Source organism: Labeo rohita, chromosome 8 (assembly GCF_022985175.1).
Source record: "Labeo rohita strain BAU-BD-2019 chromosome 8, IGBB_LRoh.1.0, whole genome shotgun sequence".
Taxonomy (NCBI): Eukaryota; Metazoa; Chordata; class Actinopteri; order Cypriniformes; family Cyprinidae; genus Labeo; species Labeo rohita.
In genome coordinates, this window is record NC_066876.1 from 32991298 (window position 1) to 33010128 (window position 18831).

The 18831-nt window shown below is 33.4% G+C and overlaps 2 protein-coding genes across 2 annotated transcripts in view; both read left to right on the forward strand.

Moving 5' to 3' along the window:
- The first annotated feature begins 6258 nt into the window (after positions 1 to 6258).
- On the forward strand, positions 6259 to 10810 carry naif1 (nuclear apoptosis inducing factor 1). The gene is made up of 3 exons (XM_051116524.1): positions 6259 to 7317; positions 9750 to 9797; positions 9886 to 10810. The coding sequence occupies exons 1-3, from the start codon at positions 6882 to 6884 to the stop codon at positions 10356 to 10358; spliced, it is 957 nt and encodes a 318-aa protein (XP_050972481.1). The 5' UTR covers positions 6259 to 6881; the 3' UTR covers positions 10359 to 10810.
- A 5309-nt stretch (positions 10811 to 16119) lies between these two features.
- eeig1a (estrogen-induced osteoclastogenesis regulator 1a) overlaps positions 16120 to 18831 on the forward strand; it is a 38035-nt gene continuing 35323 nt past the window's right edge. The window contains 2 exon segments of the mRNA XM_051117828.1: positions 16120 to 16306; positions 16466 to 16732. Coding sequence (XP_050973785.1) covers positions 16587 to 16732 — 146 coding nt within the window. The 5' untranslated portion in view covers positions 16120 to 16306; positions 16466 to 16586.

The following is an 18831-nucleotide window of genomic DNA, read 5'->3' on the forward strand; positions in this document are numbered from 1 at the left end:
CTTAATCGATAAATCTTTAACATTATTTGGAATGTCAAATTAAAGGAGAAGTCCACTTCCAAAACAAAGATTTACATGTAATGTACTCACCCCCTTGATTTTGGGTGTACTCACCCAAAATCATCCTACATCAGTGCAGAAGTTGTGACCCAGTCTTTGCAAAGTGAACATGCAAAGAAGATCAAACACCCTTAACAAAAAAGGTAAAACAACGATATACAACGATTTTGAAGTTGAGGGAGAACATGAGATGGGAGTTTGTCGATACACCCTAACTGTCATGAACTGGAACAAAAACAGACAAGATGAGCGTTTGCCATTAAAAAGTATATAAATTGTATTATTTTTATTAATATAGCCGATCGTTACGCTAGTTAAGACCCTTCTTTCGTCTGGGATCTTTAACAACTGCATTTGGGATCGTTTGAAGCCGCATCTAAACTGCATTTTGGAAGTTCAAAATCGGGGCACCATATTAGTCCATTATATGGAGAAAAATCCTGAAATGTTTTCCTCAAAAAACATAATTTCTTTACGACTGAAGAAAGAAAGACATGAACGTCTTGGATGAACGTCTTGGTTCTGGAAGTGGACCTCTCCTTTAACTTTTAAAAGGATTATTTACTCTATTTTGCTCTGTATCGTACATATCAGAGTTCATGTCATATCCAATATGCTTTGTCATATTGTTGGTGACACCTCTATTGCAAAATGTTTAGCTTATCACAAATACTATACTTTGGTTTTTAAATTCTGATTGCAAGTGTAGCCATACTTTGGAGCGCAATGTGCTTAGATTAGCGAGCAAGGTCCAGGCAGATCGCTAGGTCGGGTCCTCACAAATGAGAGAGAAAAAAAAAGAAAACCCGTACATAGGAATCGAAATTTTAATTTCACAAGAAGTATCCGATTCCTGACCTTAAGTATCCGATTCTGGAATCGGAATCGGTTTTCGATACCCAACCCTAATCCTTGGTGAATAAAAGTAAAGAAGCCCCGAATTTTTGCTTATTTTGCAATCGCAAATTGCAGTCAAAACTTCAGCAGGTGTGAATTTCATGTTGACATTTTAATTGCAATCAAGAACATATACATATACATTCATATTCAGATTGCATAATGAAACAATAATAGACATAAAAGCTGTATACAAGCCTTGGAGTCTCTTACTGGCCATGTTCTTTGTTCACATGTTTTTCTTGGAAGAGTCTGAAAGTGTTTCAGCGTGTCATGACTGTAAAAACGAAACACAAAGTCCTGCCAGCATGCAGTGAAATGAAAAGATGAGGCAAGAGCCCTTGATGGACAGCAGCATCACACAGTGAAGGGCGGCCGACGTCTCTCACATGTGACTCTGTTCGAAACATTTATGTATGGCCTGTGCTCTTGTGTTGGCTAATATCTCAAGCTACCAGAAGAACACTGTAACGCTTGCAGTTCCAACTGCTTAAGATGACGTTTGTGAACAACATGTGCTGCTTTTTGACAAGACATCCTGTTCCTTATCCATATAACCAACACTGATGTGATCTTTCAATATATTCTACAAGCAACTAATACAAGTAACTCAACCAATCAAATTCTGATGCTTGTAATGTAAATCAATACGATCTTTATAACAGTATAGCAGACACTTACATATCAGTTGTCACTCTATATCTCCAATCATGTGTCTATGTACACTACCAGTCAAAAGTTTTTGAACAGTAAGATTTTTTAATGTTTTTAAGAGGAGACACTGCAGGCAAAAACACTATTTTTTATGCACCAGTCAAGATTGAGCTTTTGGGCTTTTTGTTTTTTCATAAAGTGTATTTTTAGACTAGTGAAAAGAAAACATCCAAAAGACACTGTTAAGTGTTTCTTTTATAGATTTCAAATAGAATACATATTTTTAAGGCCGTTTTCTCAAAATGAGTTAATTTTTTCCTACACTTTAAGACAATAAATCTCCACCTTAGTAGCACTTTACATTTTTATTCCTGTCTATATCCTGAAGGTTTTTACAGAGGGAGTTGTTCATATATAATTTGCTTGATTATTTACATTTTATTCCCCAAAAATGTTAAAATATAGTGTTTTCTGTCTAAATATTTTCTGAATTATGGAGTGACAAAAATGAGATTTCCTTTGTAAAAACTGACTTCATCCAGGGTTTAGATTTTTGTACTAGAAATGTATGCAAATTAGTGCAGATTTTATTAAACAATGCCTCATTTGCATATATAAACCTAACATTTAAAAAAAAAGTTTGTAATACAAAAAATGTTTGCATCAATGTAATCAATCAGCTGGGTAAGGCAATAACTATTAGTTTTTTTTTTTTACCCCAATCACCTGCAGTGTCTCGCTTTAAAGAAGTCTCTTTGCTCACCAGTTCTGCATTTATTTGATCCAAAGTACAGCAAATAAGTAAAACTGTGAATATTTTTACTATTTAAATTAACTGATTTCTATTTGAATATATTTGAAAATATAATTTATTCCTGTGATCAAAGCTGTATTTTCAGCATCATTACTCCTGTCTTCAGTGTCACATGATCCTTAAGAAAGCATTCTAATATGCTGATTTGCTGCTCAAGAAACATTTTTCAGTATTCTTTCATGAATAGAAAGAACCAAAGATATATATATATATATATATATATATATATATATATTGTTTTTTCGGGATAGAAATTATATAAAATGTATGTATTTATTTAGCAAGGATGCTTTAAAGTGATGAAAAGTGATGATAAATACATTTATAATGTTAAAAAAAGATTTCTATTTCAGCTAAATGCTGTTCTTCTGAGCTTCTATTCATCAAAAAAAAAAAAAAAAAAAAACCTGAAAAATTCTACTGCTGTTTTCAACATAATAATAATAATACGTTTTTTTTTTTTTTGTGCAGCAAGTCAGAATAATGATTTCTAAAGGATCATGTGACTGCAGTAATGATGTTAAAAATTCAGCTTTGAAATCACAGAAATAAATTACATTTAAAAATATATTCAAATAGAAAACAGTTATTTTAAATAGTAAAACTATTTCAAAATTGTACTGATTTCGCTGTACTTTGAATCAAATAAATGCAGACTTGGTGAGCAGAAGAGACTTCTTTAAAAACATGAAAAAACTTACTGTTCAAAAACGTTTGACTGGTAGATGATATTTAAATGATCAAAATATATAATGGAATGCAATCTAATAATGATTGAGAGATAAATAAATGTTTCTCAGAAGCCTGATGATGATATTTGACATTCACTGATTTTTCTAAAATATCATGCATGTAATAAAATACAGCAAAGCTGTTTCAGTGTTCATCTGGATATATTACTAACAATATCAAAGCTATTCCTATGTGTACTTTACAAAAATCAGTAAAGTTTTGACAGCAAAAAGACACGTGAAGCACAAGCTGTAGGTAGATGTTTGTAGATCTATACTAAAAAACCTTTTACTTGCTAAAGAAGTATAAACTATCATGGTGTGCATATTTTTCAGCAATGTTTAGATCATGCTGATCATTCAGAGGGTTTATAATAGAGATGATAATAGATTTTCTTCATTCCAGGAACTTTATTAGCATGTCTGACCCACAAAAGTCTGCGAACGAGAGTGCGAATTCCTAAAAATCTCAACATAAGAATGATTTAGGTTTAACTTCCAGTCAGGTGCGAGGGCCACTACTGCTTGAGGATATTACGTAACTTAAACAGGTTGGTGGTTGTGACCTTTGGACATTATGTTTTGATAATAAACAGTACAGAAAGATTTACAATGTAACTAAATTCAAGCAATTTCACACTTTAGAAAGCATCTTCACAATATACCAGATGCTGTCAGCACATCTTTCATAGCAGAACAGCACTGGAACTGTTATCTGAGCTACAAATATCACAGCTGGTGATGCATCACATGTTAGTGTGAGCGTGTGAAAGCCTCGGGTTCTGTGTTTGGTGTCAATTCATTTAAATAGGTGACTTTATTCTAAGAATTCAGTTTTATTAAGCTATAATATCAATCTGAATTCTCAGAATGCTATTTCAGTCCCTGCTAATATTTCTATGAAACCATTATCAAAGACAAGCCTGATTTATGAGATTTATAGTTTACTAAACTTCAAAGCTTTGGGTTTGACCTGTTAATTTTAGGTTTATGAGTTTGCACATTTCAGCAATAACTGATTAGAAATGCCACAGGTCAAGCCTTTACATATTTGCACAAGCTTGACTATACTGGAAACATCTTGTCAGTGTTCTTAAAATTATTTTTAGATGGTTTTGTTGCGTCAACACAGAAACTTGTTTCAGTCGGATATGAGGACTGCTGTTTATTGTGTGCCACTTTTGGTTTCCTTGCCTCGCATCCTGTGCAAATACAGTCCAGAAACGTCTTTAACCTTCCTGTTCATTGATTGAATGACACAGTATATACCTTAATTCACCTAGGATCTGGATGCAATGGATGGATAATTGCCACGTTTGTACTTTAAACAAGAAAGCATCTGTTGAGAGGCTAGGCCTAAATGTAAAACTGCTTGTTCACTTTCTTCAGTATTAAAGACGAATGATAAATTATTAATGAATAGAATTTTGAATTCCAGTCATATCATCAAATTTTGATCCATGTCTCTTTGGAGAGAAAAATGCTGTTACAATTGAGGACACTTTTTTTATTCTGTAAATTATAGTTTTGGCATGAAAATTGAGATATATGAGATTTTTCATATATATCATGTATATTTCTTATACAGATTTTACAGTTTATATGATCTTAAATATAAAAGAATACAACTAAACATAAAAAACTTAATATATTTTATATTTATATTAGATATGATAGATTTTAGAGATATCTATTGTGTATGTAATTTAAATGTATATTTTACTTTATATTTCTGTATAGAATTCATATATAGATTTATCTTTTTCTGTGTGTTTCTTATATAGATTTTAGAGATTATAGATTAAATATATCTTAAATATAGACAATATATTTTAAAGAGATGATATGATCTTAATATAAAAAATACAACTAAATATAAAATGTAATATATATTTTATATATTTGTAGTATAGTTATATTTATAATTCTTATATAGATTTTTGTGGTATCTATTCTGTATGTAATATGATATATATATATATATATATATATATATATATATATATATATATGTTTCTTATATAGATTTTAGAGCTTATATAGATCTTAAATACAACAAATAAATGTTTTAAATTAAATTTTAACATTTTCACTGTAATTTTAAAATAATTAATATAATAAGATTTTTTATTATGTGTGTGTGTGTGTGTGTATGTTTCTTATATAGATTTTTTTTTTTAAAATTATATAGATATTATTCTAACATATTAAATATCATTTTAATATAGTTAATATAATGTGATTTATATATATATATATATATATATACTTATGTGTTTCTTATATAGATTTTAGAGATTATATAGATATTAATTGTAACAAATAAATGTATTTTAAATTTTCACATTTTAAATTTTATTTTAATACTATAATATAATGACATTTTTAAATTACATTTTAAATAAAACTTTACATATACATGTTTCGTATATAGATTTTAGAGATTATATAAATTTATATAAATCTTAAATATAACAAAAAAATATATTGTATATAAAATTCTAACATTTGAAATAAAATTGTAATATAATGTAATTTTTAATGTAAATTTTAAATAAAACTATATACCTACACCACACACACACACACACACACACATATATATATATATATATATATATATTAAAAATAACAAATATATTTTAAATTAAGTTTTAACAGTTTTAAGATAATTAATATAATTTAATTTTTAATGAAATTAACACACACACACACACATATATATTAAAAATAACAAATATATTTTACATTTTTAACAATTTTAAGATAATAAAATTTAATTTTTAATGAAATTAACACACACACACGCACACACACACACACACACATAAATATATATATATATATATTAAAAATAACAAATATATTTTAAATTAAGTTTTAACAATTTTAAGATAATATAATTTAATTTTTAATGAAATTAACACACACACACACACACACACACACACACATATATATATATATATATATATATATTAAAAATAACAAATATATTTAAAATTAAGTTTTAACAATTTTAAGATAATATAATTTAATTTTTAATGAAATTAACACACACACACACACACACACATATATATATATATAAAAAATAACAAATATATTTTAAATTAAGTTTTAACAATTTTAAGATAATATAATTTAATTTTTAATGAAATTAACACACACACACACACACACACATACACACACACATACATACATACATACATATATATATATATATATAAACATTCCTATAATTGTTCCTTTGCAAAAACAGATTAACAATTATATTTTTTCATTGTGCATTCCAATTAATCTCAATCAAACTGCAGTTGGGTTATTGTAATGTAAAGTAAAATGAACTAAATAAATTACAAATACAACTAACACAATAAAACATGATAACATAACAAAAACATGATTTTTGACAAGTAAATAGCTCCCTCCTCTGGTCAAAAAAAAAAAAGACTAGCGCAAATACTTGGTGTGGTTGATCACAGTTTCCACCAATAAAAAGAAGGATCGTCACCGTCAATGGCAAATCTGAGCCAATGGGAGTCGTTAGAGGCGACGAATGGGTGGGACTTCAGCCATTTGCGGCCGCAAACGTTGTTGTTGGAAGAGAAGTCGATTCAAGAAGCCATTACGCTGCGCAATTGTGTCGGGACAAAAACTTACTATTTTTACGTATTCTACGCAATTTTATATTACCCCCCCCCGGTCCAATTAAATAGATTATGGCATCTCAGGCCAAAAAGAGAAAAACGAATTTCTCCGAAAGGGAGGTGGAGATCATCGTGGAGGAGATGGAGAAGCAAAAACACATTTTGGTGAATCATTTTAACGCGGGCGTCACGCACATCGCTAAGAACAGCGCGTGGATGGAGATCCTGAAGCGCGTAAACGCCGTCAGCACCTGTCAGCGCGAGCTCGCGGAGGTCAAGAAGAAATGGTCGGATCTCAAGACGGAGGTACGGCGCAAAGTGGCCCAGGCTCGGGCGGCCATGGAGGGCACGGGCGACTGCACCACCGTGCCTGTCATCCTGACCTCCATGCAGCAGCGCATCTGCAATCTGCTGGGAGAAGCGACCATCATCAGCCTTCCGGCGGCGGAGGCGGGCGCGGAGATCGCGGTGCCCATCAGCTCCGCAGCCACCGTCACGTTAACGCAAAGTAAGACACTAGCGTTACTGCTGCGTAACTTCACATGCGCAAAGTCCCACAACTGTTACACTTCACTGATTTACATCTGTCATCATTTTCATGCGGCAAATAGGGTAAAAATATACTTTAATATATGGAATCATACTTCCCTAATTAAGTAATCGCAGTACATTAAAACGTATTCATTACCCCCCAGACATGTTATGGTTAAATATGCAAATGAGGCATGATCTCAAATACGCATCAATTTGCATAATTTTCCGGAACAGAAATCTGAACGCTGCATAAAGCCATTTCATTTTATTGAAATGTCATGTTTAAATATACAAAGTATGCATTATGTAGCTCAATATGCATTCATTTGCAATATCTTCTAAAACAGAACTCTGAGCATTGGATAAAGCCAGGTTCGAGATTCTTGTTTGATTTATGTATTTATTTATTTATTGACATATTAGAGTTCATTATTTTTACAAAGGGGGTTTCGGATTTCACTTTTAAAATTTTAAAAGTCAAAAATAAGCTCAAAAAATCGTAAGAAAAAAAGTCCAAATTGTGAGACATAAACTCAAAGTTGTGAGTAAAAGAGTCTAAATTGTGATATAAACTCAAAATTATGATTAAAAAAATCCAAATTGTGAGATATAAACTCAAAATTGCAAGAAAAATATCCAAATTGTGAGATATAAGCTAAAAATTGATTTATATAAACTCAGAATTATGGTTAAAAAATCCAATTTGTGGGATATAAACTCAAAATTATAATGAAAAAATCTAAACAGTAAGATATGAACTCAAAGTTATGATGAAAAAGTTGAAATTGTGAGATATAAACTCAAAATTATGATAAAATAAATCCAAATTGTGAGATATAAACTCAAAATAATGATAAAAAGGTTGAAATTGTAAGATATAAGCTCAAAAAATGGTAAGAAAAAAAGTCCAAATTGTGAGATTTTAAACTCAAAACTGCAAGAAACGAGTCTAAATTGTGAATTATAATCTCAAAATTATGATAAAAAAGAAATTTTGGGATATAAACTCAAAATTATGAAAAAAATCCAAATTGTGAGATATAAACTCAAAATTATGATGAAAAAATCTAAATGGTAAGATATGAACTCAAAGTTATGATGAAAAAGTTGAAATTGTGAGATATAAACTCAAAATAATGATAAAAAGGTTGAAATTGTAAGATATAAGCTCAAAAAATCATAAGAAAAATGTCCAAATTGTGAGATTTTAAACTCAAAATTGCAAGAAACGAGTCTAAATTGTGAGTTATAATCTCAAAATTATGATAAAAAAGAAATTTTTGGATATAAACTCAAAGTTGTGAGGAAAACATAATTTTTTTTAAATCATAAAATTCTGATAAGAAAAGGTTGAAATTGTAAGATATAAGATAAAAAAAATCGCAAGAAAAAAAGTCCAAATTGTGAGACATAAACTCAAAGTTGTGAGTAAAACAGTCTAAATTGTGTGATATAAACTCAAAATTATGATTAAAAAGGTTGAAATTGTAAGATATAACCTCAAAAAATGGTAAGAAAAAAAGTCAAAATTGTGAGATTTTAAACTCAAAATAATGAAGAAAAGGTCTAAATTGTGAGTTATAATCTCAAAATTATGATAAAAAAGAAATTTTGGGATATAAACTCAAAATTATGATGAAAAAATCTAAATGGTAAGATATGAACTCAAAGTTATGATGAAAAAGTTGAAATTGTGAGATATAAACTCAAAATTATGATAAAAAAAATCCAAATTGTGTGATATAAACTCAAAATTATGATAAAATAAATCCAAATTGTGAAATATAAACTCAAAATTGCAAGAAAAAAATCCAAATTGGGAGATATGAAAAATTGCAAGGAAAAAAGGTTGAAATTGTGAGATACAAATTTAAAATTATGATGAAAAAATCCAAATTGTGAAATATAAACTTAAAATTGCAAAAAAAAAAACAAAAAAAAAAAAAAGAGATTTTAAACTCAAAATTGCAAGAATTTTTTTTTTTATTGTGCAAAAACAACCCAGGATTGCAAGAAAAAGTCAAAATTCCAGGATATAAACTCAGCACTGTGAAAAAAGGCTAAATTGTGAGAAAAAATGTCTCATTTTAAGAAAATGGCCTTTAAAGAAATGTATTATAATAGAAATCTACGGCTGCAAATAGATAAAGTGTACTAATTTAAGCACCTAAATGTTAATATCGGATGTTTTATTTACACTAGTTTTATGATATAAAAGCAAAAGAGCTCAAAACAGACCAGTGCATGAAAAAAACAGTGGTTTTGCCTGCAGTGTCTTGCCTTGATGTTCACACTGATGTAAATCCTCAAAGGAAAATGATCATTTTCGTTTTATAGTTTACATTTTGTCCTAACAGTTTTACAAATGCATTTCAGTGCTGAACAAACGTGATTCTTTCTTCTCAGGCATTCAGCCAGCGGCCGCAGCAGCGTGTGAGATAAAAACTCTTGAAGGTATGATTGTAGCTTGACTCATGATCTTCATCTAAGACTTATTTTCTGTCTATAAAACCACAATATGTCCATGCTTGTTCCTCCGCAGCCGAGACGACGTACCACACGCTGGAGGAAGGCATGGTGGAGTACTGCACCACCGAGACGCCGGTGACCGTCACCGCAGAGGCTCCGGTGGAGATGCTGGCGGCGCAGGCCGAATGCTCGGCCAAACCGCAGGAACTGAAGAGCCGCATCGCGCTCAACTCCGCCAAACTGCTGCAGGAGCACCGCGTCACCAACCTGCACGTGCGCGAGATCGCCCAGCACCTGGAGAACCAGAACGACCTGCTCCAGATGATCCGCCGCTCGCAGGAGGCCCAGGCCTGCGCTCAGGAGAGACAAGCCCAGGCTCTGGAGGGGACGCAGGCCGCCCTGCTCGCCCTCATTCAGATGTTCAGACCCGCACTGAAGGACTTGAGGAAGTTTCTACAGAACGCCAACAGCGCAAACGCAGCGGCTGCCGCGGAGACTGGAGAAGGAGTGGAAAACGTGCCGCCGCAGACAGAAGATGCACAATAGAGACAAATATGAATGTGTGTGTGTGATGGTCTGGTCTAGATTAGACTGTAAATTATTGTACAGCACGGTGCCTCAAAGACTTTGTGCTTATATGTGTGAGTGTTTCAGGGAGAGAATAAAATGAGGACTTTTATGAGCATTTTAAACAGGTGGCCAAAATATAAAAGTTTTACTTTAAAAAAGACCTTTTGCTACTGTAAAGTCTTTTCAGTTTAACTTTTTATTTTTACATTTGGTTGCTTAAATATCAACACATTTAATTTATTTTTTTGGTGTGTAATTGACCCTAAAATGAACATGCAAAATTCAAATCAAGGTCAGAGACCTACAGAAAACACAGTTTCGTGAGGAAAAGCCAGTGGTTTCAGTGACGGAAGACTTTGTGGAGGCTTTTGTTTCTTTAGCTTTTGAGAATTTGCAATTTTTATTTAAGTACGCTGAATAAAGAAACTCTCCACACACTTATGAGTCTTTATGTGAGTTATTGATGCTCAAGCATGTGATCCTTACTATATATATATATATATATATATATATATATGCTTTCAACATGTACTAAATAAACTGTCTAACAGTACTTTTTTCTCATAAAGAGATAACATTTGTGTTTTACTTTAATTATATATTGATATTTTCACGTTTTGATACAGTATCCCTTAATTTAACAATATAATATAATTTCCCTATTTTTCAGTCACTTAATAGATATGCATGATGCATGTAGTTCATTTTATCGCCACTAGGTGGAGACAAAGTGCGCCATATCTGAGGGACTCAATACTTATGGAAAAATTAGCTTTTTCCTTCAGTTCTTACTTTGTGTTAAAGGCTCTTTATGTTAAATGCTCATCCCTGCTAATTAAGAGTAATTTTAAGAGTGTAAGTGTGCATATTACTCATGATTATGATAGTTTGATTATTAGCCTATATTAATAGTTTAGAGATTTTGTGTCATTGTTTTAGAATTTTAATTGAGCAAGAGTGCTGTTGTGCTGAAAATCGGCTTGTTTGTACAAACAAAAAATTAATATCGAGTTTCAGACGAACTTTTTTATTTAAATGGTACGCTTCCTAAATATGACTTATATAACAAATATAAGTTTGTTTAGACTTTTGTCACTTGTTTTCCGATGTGAATATTGAAAAATCCTTAGAGGAAAAAAATCCTATGAAATCTGATTTGTCTAAATTTAAATGTTGATTCTAAGTTAACACTTTCACCACATGTATATTATGATGCCTTATGACAGTGAACATTTTAACATAATTATTATTAAATGTATTATAATTATATTAGAAGAAAAAGTAAAAAAAATAAGTACCTAACTAGTAGATTCGAGATACGCTTCCGATCTGAATCAAATGATTCGCGATACGCGCTCCGAAGTCCCGATCTAAAAAGATCAAAACCCGCTTCCGATCTGAATCAAATGATTCGCGATACTCGCTCTGAAGTGCTGATCCGAGAAGATTCACGAACCCGCTTAGTTCCGATCTGAATCAAATGATTCGCGATACTCGCTCTGAAGTGCTGATCCGAAAAGATTCACGAACCCGCTTAGTTCCGATCTGAATCAAATGATTCGCGATACGCGCTCCGAAGTCCCGATCTAAAAAGATCAAAACCCGCTTCCGATCTGAATCAAATGATTCGCGATACGCGCTCCGAAGTCCCGATCTAAAAAGATCAAAACCCGCTTCCGATCTGAATCAAATGATTCGCGATACTCGCTCTGAAGTGCTGATCCGAGAAGATTCACGAACCCGCTTAGTTCCGATCTGAATCAAATGATTCGCGATACTCGCTCTGAAGTGCTGATCCGAAAAGATTCACGAACCCGCTTAGTTCCGATCTGAATCAAATGATTCGCGATACGCGCTCCGAAGTCCCGATCTAAAAAGATCAAAACCCGCTTCCGATCTGAATCAAATGATTCGCGATACTCGCTCTGAAGTGCTGATCCGAAAAGATTCACGAACCCGCTTAGTTCCGATCTGAATCAAATGATTCGCGATACGCGCTCCGAAGTCCCGATCTAAAAAGATCAAAACCCGCTTCCGATCTGAATCAAATGATTCGCGATACTCGCTCTGAAGTGCTGATCCGAAAAGATTCACGAACCCGCTTAGTTCCGATCTGAATCAAATGATTCGCGATACGCGCTCCGAAGTCCCGATCTAAAAAGATCAAAACCCGCTTCCGATCTGAATCAAATGATTCGCGATACTCGCTCTGAAGTGCTGATCCGAAAAGATTCACGAACCCGCTTAGTTCCGATCTGAATCAAATGATTCGCGATACGCGCTCCGAAGTCCCGATCTAAAAAGATCAAAACCCGCTTCCGATCTGAATCAAATGATTCGCGATACTCGCTCTGAAGTGCTGATCCGAGAAGATTCACGAACCCGCTTAGTTCCGATCTGAATCAAATGATTCGCGATACTCGCTCTGAAGTGCTGATCCGAAAAGATTCACGAACCCGCTTAGTTCCGATCTGAATCAAATGATTCGCGATACTCGCTCTGAAGTGCTGATCCGAAAAGATCAAAACCCGCTTAGTTCCGATCTGAATCAAATGATTCGCGATACTCGCTCTGAAGTGCTGATCCGAAAAGATTCACGAACCCGCTTAGTTCCGATCTGAATCAAATGATTCGCGATACGCGCTCCGAAGTCCCGATCTAAAAAGATCAAAACCCGCTTAGTTCCGATCTGAATCAAATGATTCGCGATACTCGCTCTGAAGTGCTGATCCGAAAAGATTCACGAACCCGCTTAGTTCCGATCTGAATCAAATGATTTCGCGCTCCGAAGTCCCGATCTAAAAAGATCAAAACCCGCTTCCGATCTGAATCAAATGATTGCTACTCGCCTGAAGTGCTGATCCGAAAAGATTCACGAACCCGCTTAGTTCCGATCTGATCTGAAATCAAATGATTCGATCTGAATCAAATACTCGCTCTGAAGTGCTGATTCCGAACCCGAGTTCCGATCTGAATCAAATGATTCGCTATACCTCTGAAGTGCTGATCCGAAAAGATTCACGAACCCGCTTAGTTCCGTTCTGAATCAAATGAACCCGCTCCGAACTACCGATCTGAAAAGATTCGAATCCGCTTAGTTCCGTTCTGAATCAAATGATTCGCGATACGCGCTCCCGATTTGAATAATGATTCGCGAACCGTTATTCAAATCAAGACATGGCAGCGACTAAAATGATTCGCAAACCAGCTGAATTAAAAGATTCACGAACCCGCTTATTAGGCTTAGTTCCGATCTAAATTAAGTAACTGATTCGGAGTTTCTACGTGGTTTTTAAAATCATTCACAAGCGATGTGGTAATTCGAAAATGAAAGTCTCTTTTGAACTGTTTTTTGCTGGTGAATTGATTTGATGAATCGAAGTTGGAGTTTGAATTAATCAGAGCGGTTCCAGCGCAAATGACTCACTCAGTTGAATCGGTTTGTATGTTCCTTCGCTTTTCTTGTCTTCAGCTAAGTTTACATTTTACATGACACCGTCAGTACTACTACTTGCTCACACAACCATTATAAGTTGTATAAGTTGTAAACGTTTATTATTGACAAAATTAAAATTATCACCAGTGTTGGGGAGTAACTAGTTACATGTAACGGAATTACGTAATTTAATTACAAAATAAATGTAATTAGTTACAGTTACTGAGAAAAAATATGTAATTAAATTACAGTTACTTTTGAAAAATGCCAATGATTACAAAGGGGATTACATCTGAATTTTTTCACACACCCCCACTTACAGATTTAATTGTTTCATAAATTGCATTGACTGCTCTAATGAGACACCAATGTTTCAGGAGTTTAGGACACATAATAGGACACATGCTTATTCGATAACTGTTTTATTTCCTATTTGGGTTTATGCATAAACTTATTTTTTAAGATAGTTTTTTCCAAGGCATTGTTAGATGCTAGTGTTTTCTGTCATAACTATGCAAACATTTGATTTCAAACCCAGTATCATAGCTATTAAACTATTTCTTGTTATGATGTTATTTATGTTATGATCTTGTTATGACATATAGCGCAACCGCGCTCACGGTGACCCGAGTTCGATCCCCCTCTCGAGGTCCTTTGCCGATCCCGCTCCCCTCTCTCCTCCCAGCTCTTTCCTGTCATCTCTCTACTGTCCTATCACAATAAAAGGCATAAAAAGACCCAAAAAATAAATAAACAACAACAAAAAAAAGTCTGAATTTGTGGTGGCTGTGCTTTAAATTAAATTATTACACAGTTCAGACTCTTTCGGGGCAACTTAAATCAGTGCTATATGCTTGATAATTTTTCTTGGCGGAAGCTTTGCATTTGGTTAGCTAATAAAATATTAAAGCTTAATTCAATATTATCTGTACAATTTCTTAATTCTGTCATCCTGGCATTGTGGACTTGCTGTATTGTTTCATACAAACGCAGCTGCTGCCATTTTTTGTTCTTGTACACTGTAATGGATTATAAGATAACTAACAAACTAGTACTACTATTTAATTATTTATGTGGTGAAATGTTGTGTAAGAAAACTGGTATGACTGCACTGTATCCCTAAATGTCTAGTTTGAACTTGCCGTTTGCTAGCAACTGATTTCTTCATGGAAGCACTCAAATATTTCAACTCAGATCAGTGTTTCGTGTCTAATAACTTTAACACGAAACATCTAAATAATCTATCAAGCAGCTGTGTAATAAGTGAGATAATGTACATTCAGCCAGTTGTTATCACAAAATAAAGATGTATGTTATCCCTTACTTATTATAATCTTAATTCAAGTGATGAAGGATTTTGAAAGTCTGACAGTAATCAGTGTTTGGTGCTACTGTAAGGTTAACTCTGCCTGGTTTAAATGTTTCAAAATGATTAACAGTTTGAAAATATTAGAAATTTAGAAAAGTAATCAGTAATTAAAAGTAATAAGTTACATTAATAAAGTAATTGAAAAGTTACACTACTTATTACATTTTAAATCAAGTAACTTGTAATCTGTAACCTATTACATTTCCAAAGTAACCTTCCCAACACTGATTATCACTGACTGGAGACCAGAGCAGAGAGAGAGAGAGAGAGAGAGAGAAAAGAAAAGAAATTAACTTACTTCCATAATATAAAATCTGATTATAAATTAGCGCCATACCTGAGCAGTATTAAAAACTATGGTCACAGAAAGCTGCTGACGAAATATCGTCTGAGTGAGCACAGTCTGAGTGTAGAGACGGGCCGACACAAAAAGAGCTGGAGAGCCAGAGAGCTCAGACTGTGTTCTCACTGCACAGAGAGTCTCATAGAGGACGAGCTGCACTTCCTTACAGAGTGCAGCAAATATAAACACATCAGAGATGCCTATTTCAAACAAATAGCACTAGTGTCACCTGAATTCCAGCAAACAAGCAACACAGAGAAACTCTTGTATATATTGGGAGAGAAGGAAAAATGCATCCACCTGGCAACGCAGTATGTGTACTCCTGCCATCAAATGAGGGAAAAAGACTGATACCCTCTTTACAATAACCATTTACAATAACTCTCTGTTTTTTTTTTTTTTTTTTCTGTCAATCTATATGTTTGTATAATATACTTATTGCTTTGGCAACATTGTGATATGTTACACAGTCATGCCAATAAAGCTCATTTGAATTGAACTGAATTGAATTGAGAGAGAGAGAGAGAGAGAGAGAGAGAGAGAGAGAGAGAGAGAGAGAGGCGGAGCTTCATAATCCCTTTAGAAAATCTAAACACACAGTGACCGGAGGGACAGAATCACATCCAAACACAGGAGACAGAAACACTAGAGGACATGATTATTTCACTCGATCAGCGTTAATGCTGCTCATGTTTCAAAGATTGAGAGTTAATTCGAGTCCCGCCGCTGCACGAGGATCATCAGTGAGAAAATCCGAAGAGTCGGTTTGTTTGCGGGTGCGTGAACTGAACAAACCTGACAGGAACTTTACAAAGAAACGCTCTTTTCTAAATGCGAATCACATACTCAAAGTAGACGTTTATCGATTTGCTAATGTGTTAGTGATTATCTGTTCTCACGTTAGTTTTGATTTGTGTTTTTTTCTTTCCCCGCAGATGATCAATGAAAACATGATCCCGCAGAGAGAGTTTCCACAGCCAGATTAAAACCGTTATACAGCGTTCAGTTCAAACATTACACTTCACTAGAGAATTAAGTCATTTCAAATTGGTGTTAATGGCGTTTTTAGTCAAGAAGAAGAAGTTTAAGTTTCAGACTCATGTTACTCTGGAAGAGCTGACAGCCGTGCCGTTTGTCAATGGAGTTTTGTTCTGCAAGATCAGACTCCTGGATGGAGGAGATTTTACTGCTTCATCAACCAGGTAAAACACCATCATCTATCAACGCTTCATTTGTTTATTAATTTAATTCTGGATGCTCTCATTCAAACTGTACAGTTATGATAATGTCAGACTCATGCATCATTTTATTTCCATGCTGCTCCTAGCCATTTAAAATGGTCTGCAATGGTTACATTTGCTAAAAGTTCTAAAAAGTACCACAGAACATTTTACTTTTTATTGTAAATACCGTGGTGCATGAATTTCTGCAGCATTATTCAAATCAGAAGTACTGTAGTATTGCAGTCTTATGCTTTATATTGTATTAACTGCGTTATGGTACCACCACAGTGCTTTTATAAGGGTACCATGGTAAAAAAAAATCAGTATAGTACTATGGTAATTATCTTATAATGATGATAGTACCATGGTACTTGTTGCTGTGCACCTTTAAAATGAAGTTCATTGCTCTGAATTGAGCATGACCTTGTTATTTGTATTATTTATTTAATTTAATAACGCTAATTGCTATTTAGTGTATTTGAGGTGTTATAGTAGTGCTGTCAAACCATTAATGGCACGTTTTTGTTCACGTAATATGTGTGCACTGTGTATATTTAATTTGTATATATAAATACACACACATGCATGTGTATATATATGAAAAATGCTGTTTATATATTAAAAATATTTATATATAATGTAAATTACATAAATATATTCATGTAAATACATGCAAATGTTTTTAAAATATATACTGTATGTTTGTGAATTTATATATACATTATAAACAAACAGTATGTACGTTATGTAAACAAACTTATTTTGGATGCAGTTAATTGTTTGACAGCACTATATTGTTATAGTTTTGATTTTGATATTTTATATTTTCTTTTTAATTTTAGGTAAAGTCTTTTGTGTGTGTATTTCTTTTTTTATTTGTTTAGTTTTTTTTTTTACATAAATATATTTTTCATTCTGGATTTTTATTCTTTTTATATTTAATTTTAGCTATTATATGCAGCTATTATATTATATGCACATATATATTTATTTTTTAGCTGTAGTATTTTTGAGCATTTGGTTCTAGGAGATTAAAAACAGTCTTTGTTACATTTTAGGTTCTTCGGAGCATTGATTTGGTTCTAAAGTAACAATGCTAGACTGTTTTGGATGGTTGCCAGGGAATTGCTATTAATTATCTATTTCTCAGTTAAAGTCCATCAGTTGAGTTTCTGCAGTTTGAGACGGTTGCATGAGGATGTTGATTGTGACATGTGATCAGAGGGAAGTGAAGACAGACTCACATGTACAAGATCATTTCCAGATGCAGTGTCTGTTGAATTGTTTTACTTTCTTTGTGTAGTCTGATACTAATGTCTATACATTTCACTTCATCCTTTAATAGAGTCACTATGAGCTCCATAATGGATTTGTTTGTGTAAGGTGGATATTGCATTTTATCGTTGTCCTTCTTTTCACTTGTGACTGAGATTCTGTAGTCTTGCAAACATTTTCTCTCACATTACACATAGTTTAGGTGTCCTATAAATGCACTAGTAAAATCATTCTTAAACTATGCACACACCTCGGCTGTTGTTTGTCTGGCTGTCCAGTGTCTTTTCTCCTCTTTGCTCATTGCACTGGGAGAATAACAGGAAAGACTCACTGTCCACGGCATCGTTTTTTTCATACAAACTTTTTTCCATCCATGCATCCCAGTGTTTCACAGCAGGAGTTTTGTGTTGCAAGTTGTGTCATTTTTTGCAATAACATGGTCTGATAAATCACTGACATCTTCAGACCTTTCAGTGAATGGGTGCCATCAGAATGAGAGTCCAAACAGCTGATAAAAACATCAACATAATCCATAAATAATCCACACCACTCCAGTCCACTAGTTAACATCTTGTGAAGCCAAAAGCTGCATGTTTGTAAGAAACAAATCCATCATGAAGACGTTTTTAACTTTAGACCATAATCCATAATAACGCTTCCTCCAGTGAAAAAGTAATCTCATCTGAATCAGGAGAGAAATCTGCACAGATCAAGCACTGTTTACAAGCCAAAACAGCTCTAAACAAATATGTGAGTGGATTTTGATGTGAGAGACAACAGAAGATGGACTTTTTTACTGGTGG

Excerpts from the sequence above, each read along its gene's own strand:
- naif1 (XM_051116524.1), top strand. The coding sequence starts at position 6,882 with ATGGCATCTCAGGCCAAAAAGAGAAAAACGAATTTCTCCGAAAGGGAG. Across the intron at positions 7,318-9,749 it reads CACCGTCACGTTAACGCAAA|GCATTCAGCCAGCGGCCGCA; the intron begins GTAAGACACTAG and ends CTTTCTTCTCAG. Across the intron at positions 9,798-9,885 it reads TGAGATAAAAACTCTTGAAG|CCGAGACGACGTACCACACG; the intron begins GTATGATTGTAG and ends GTTCCTCCGCAG.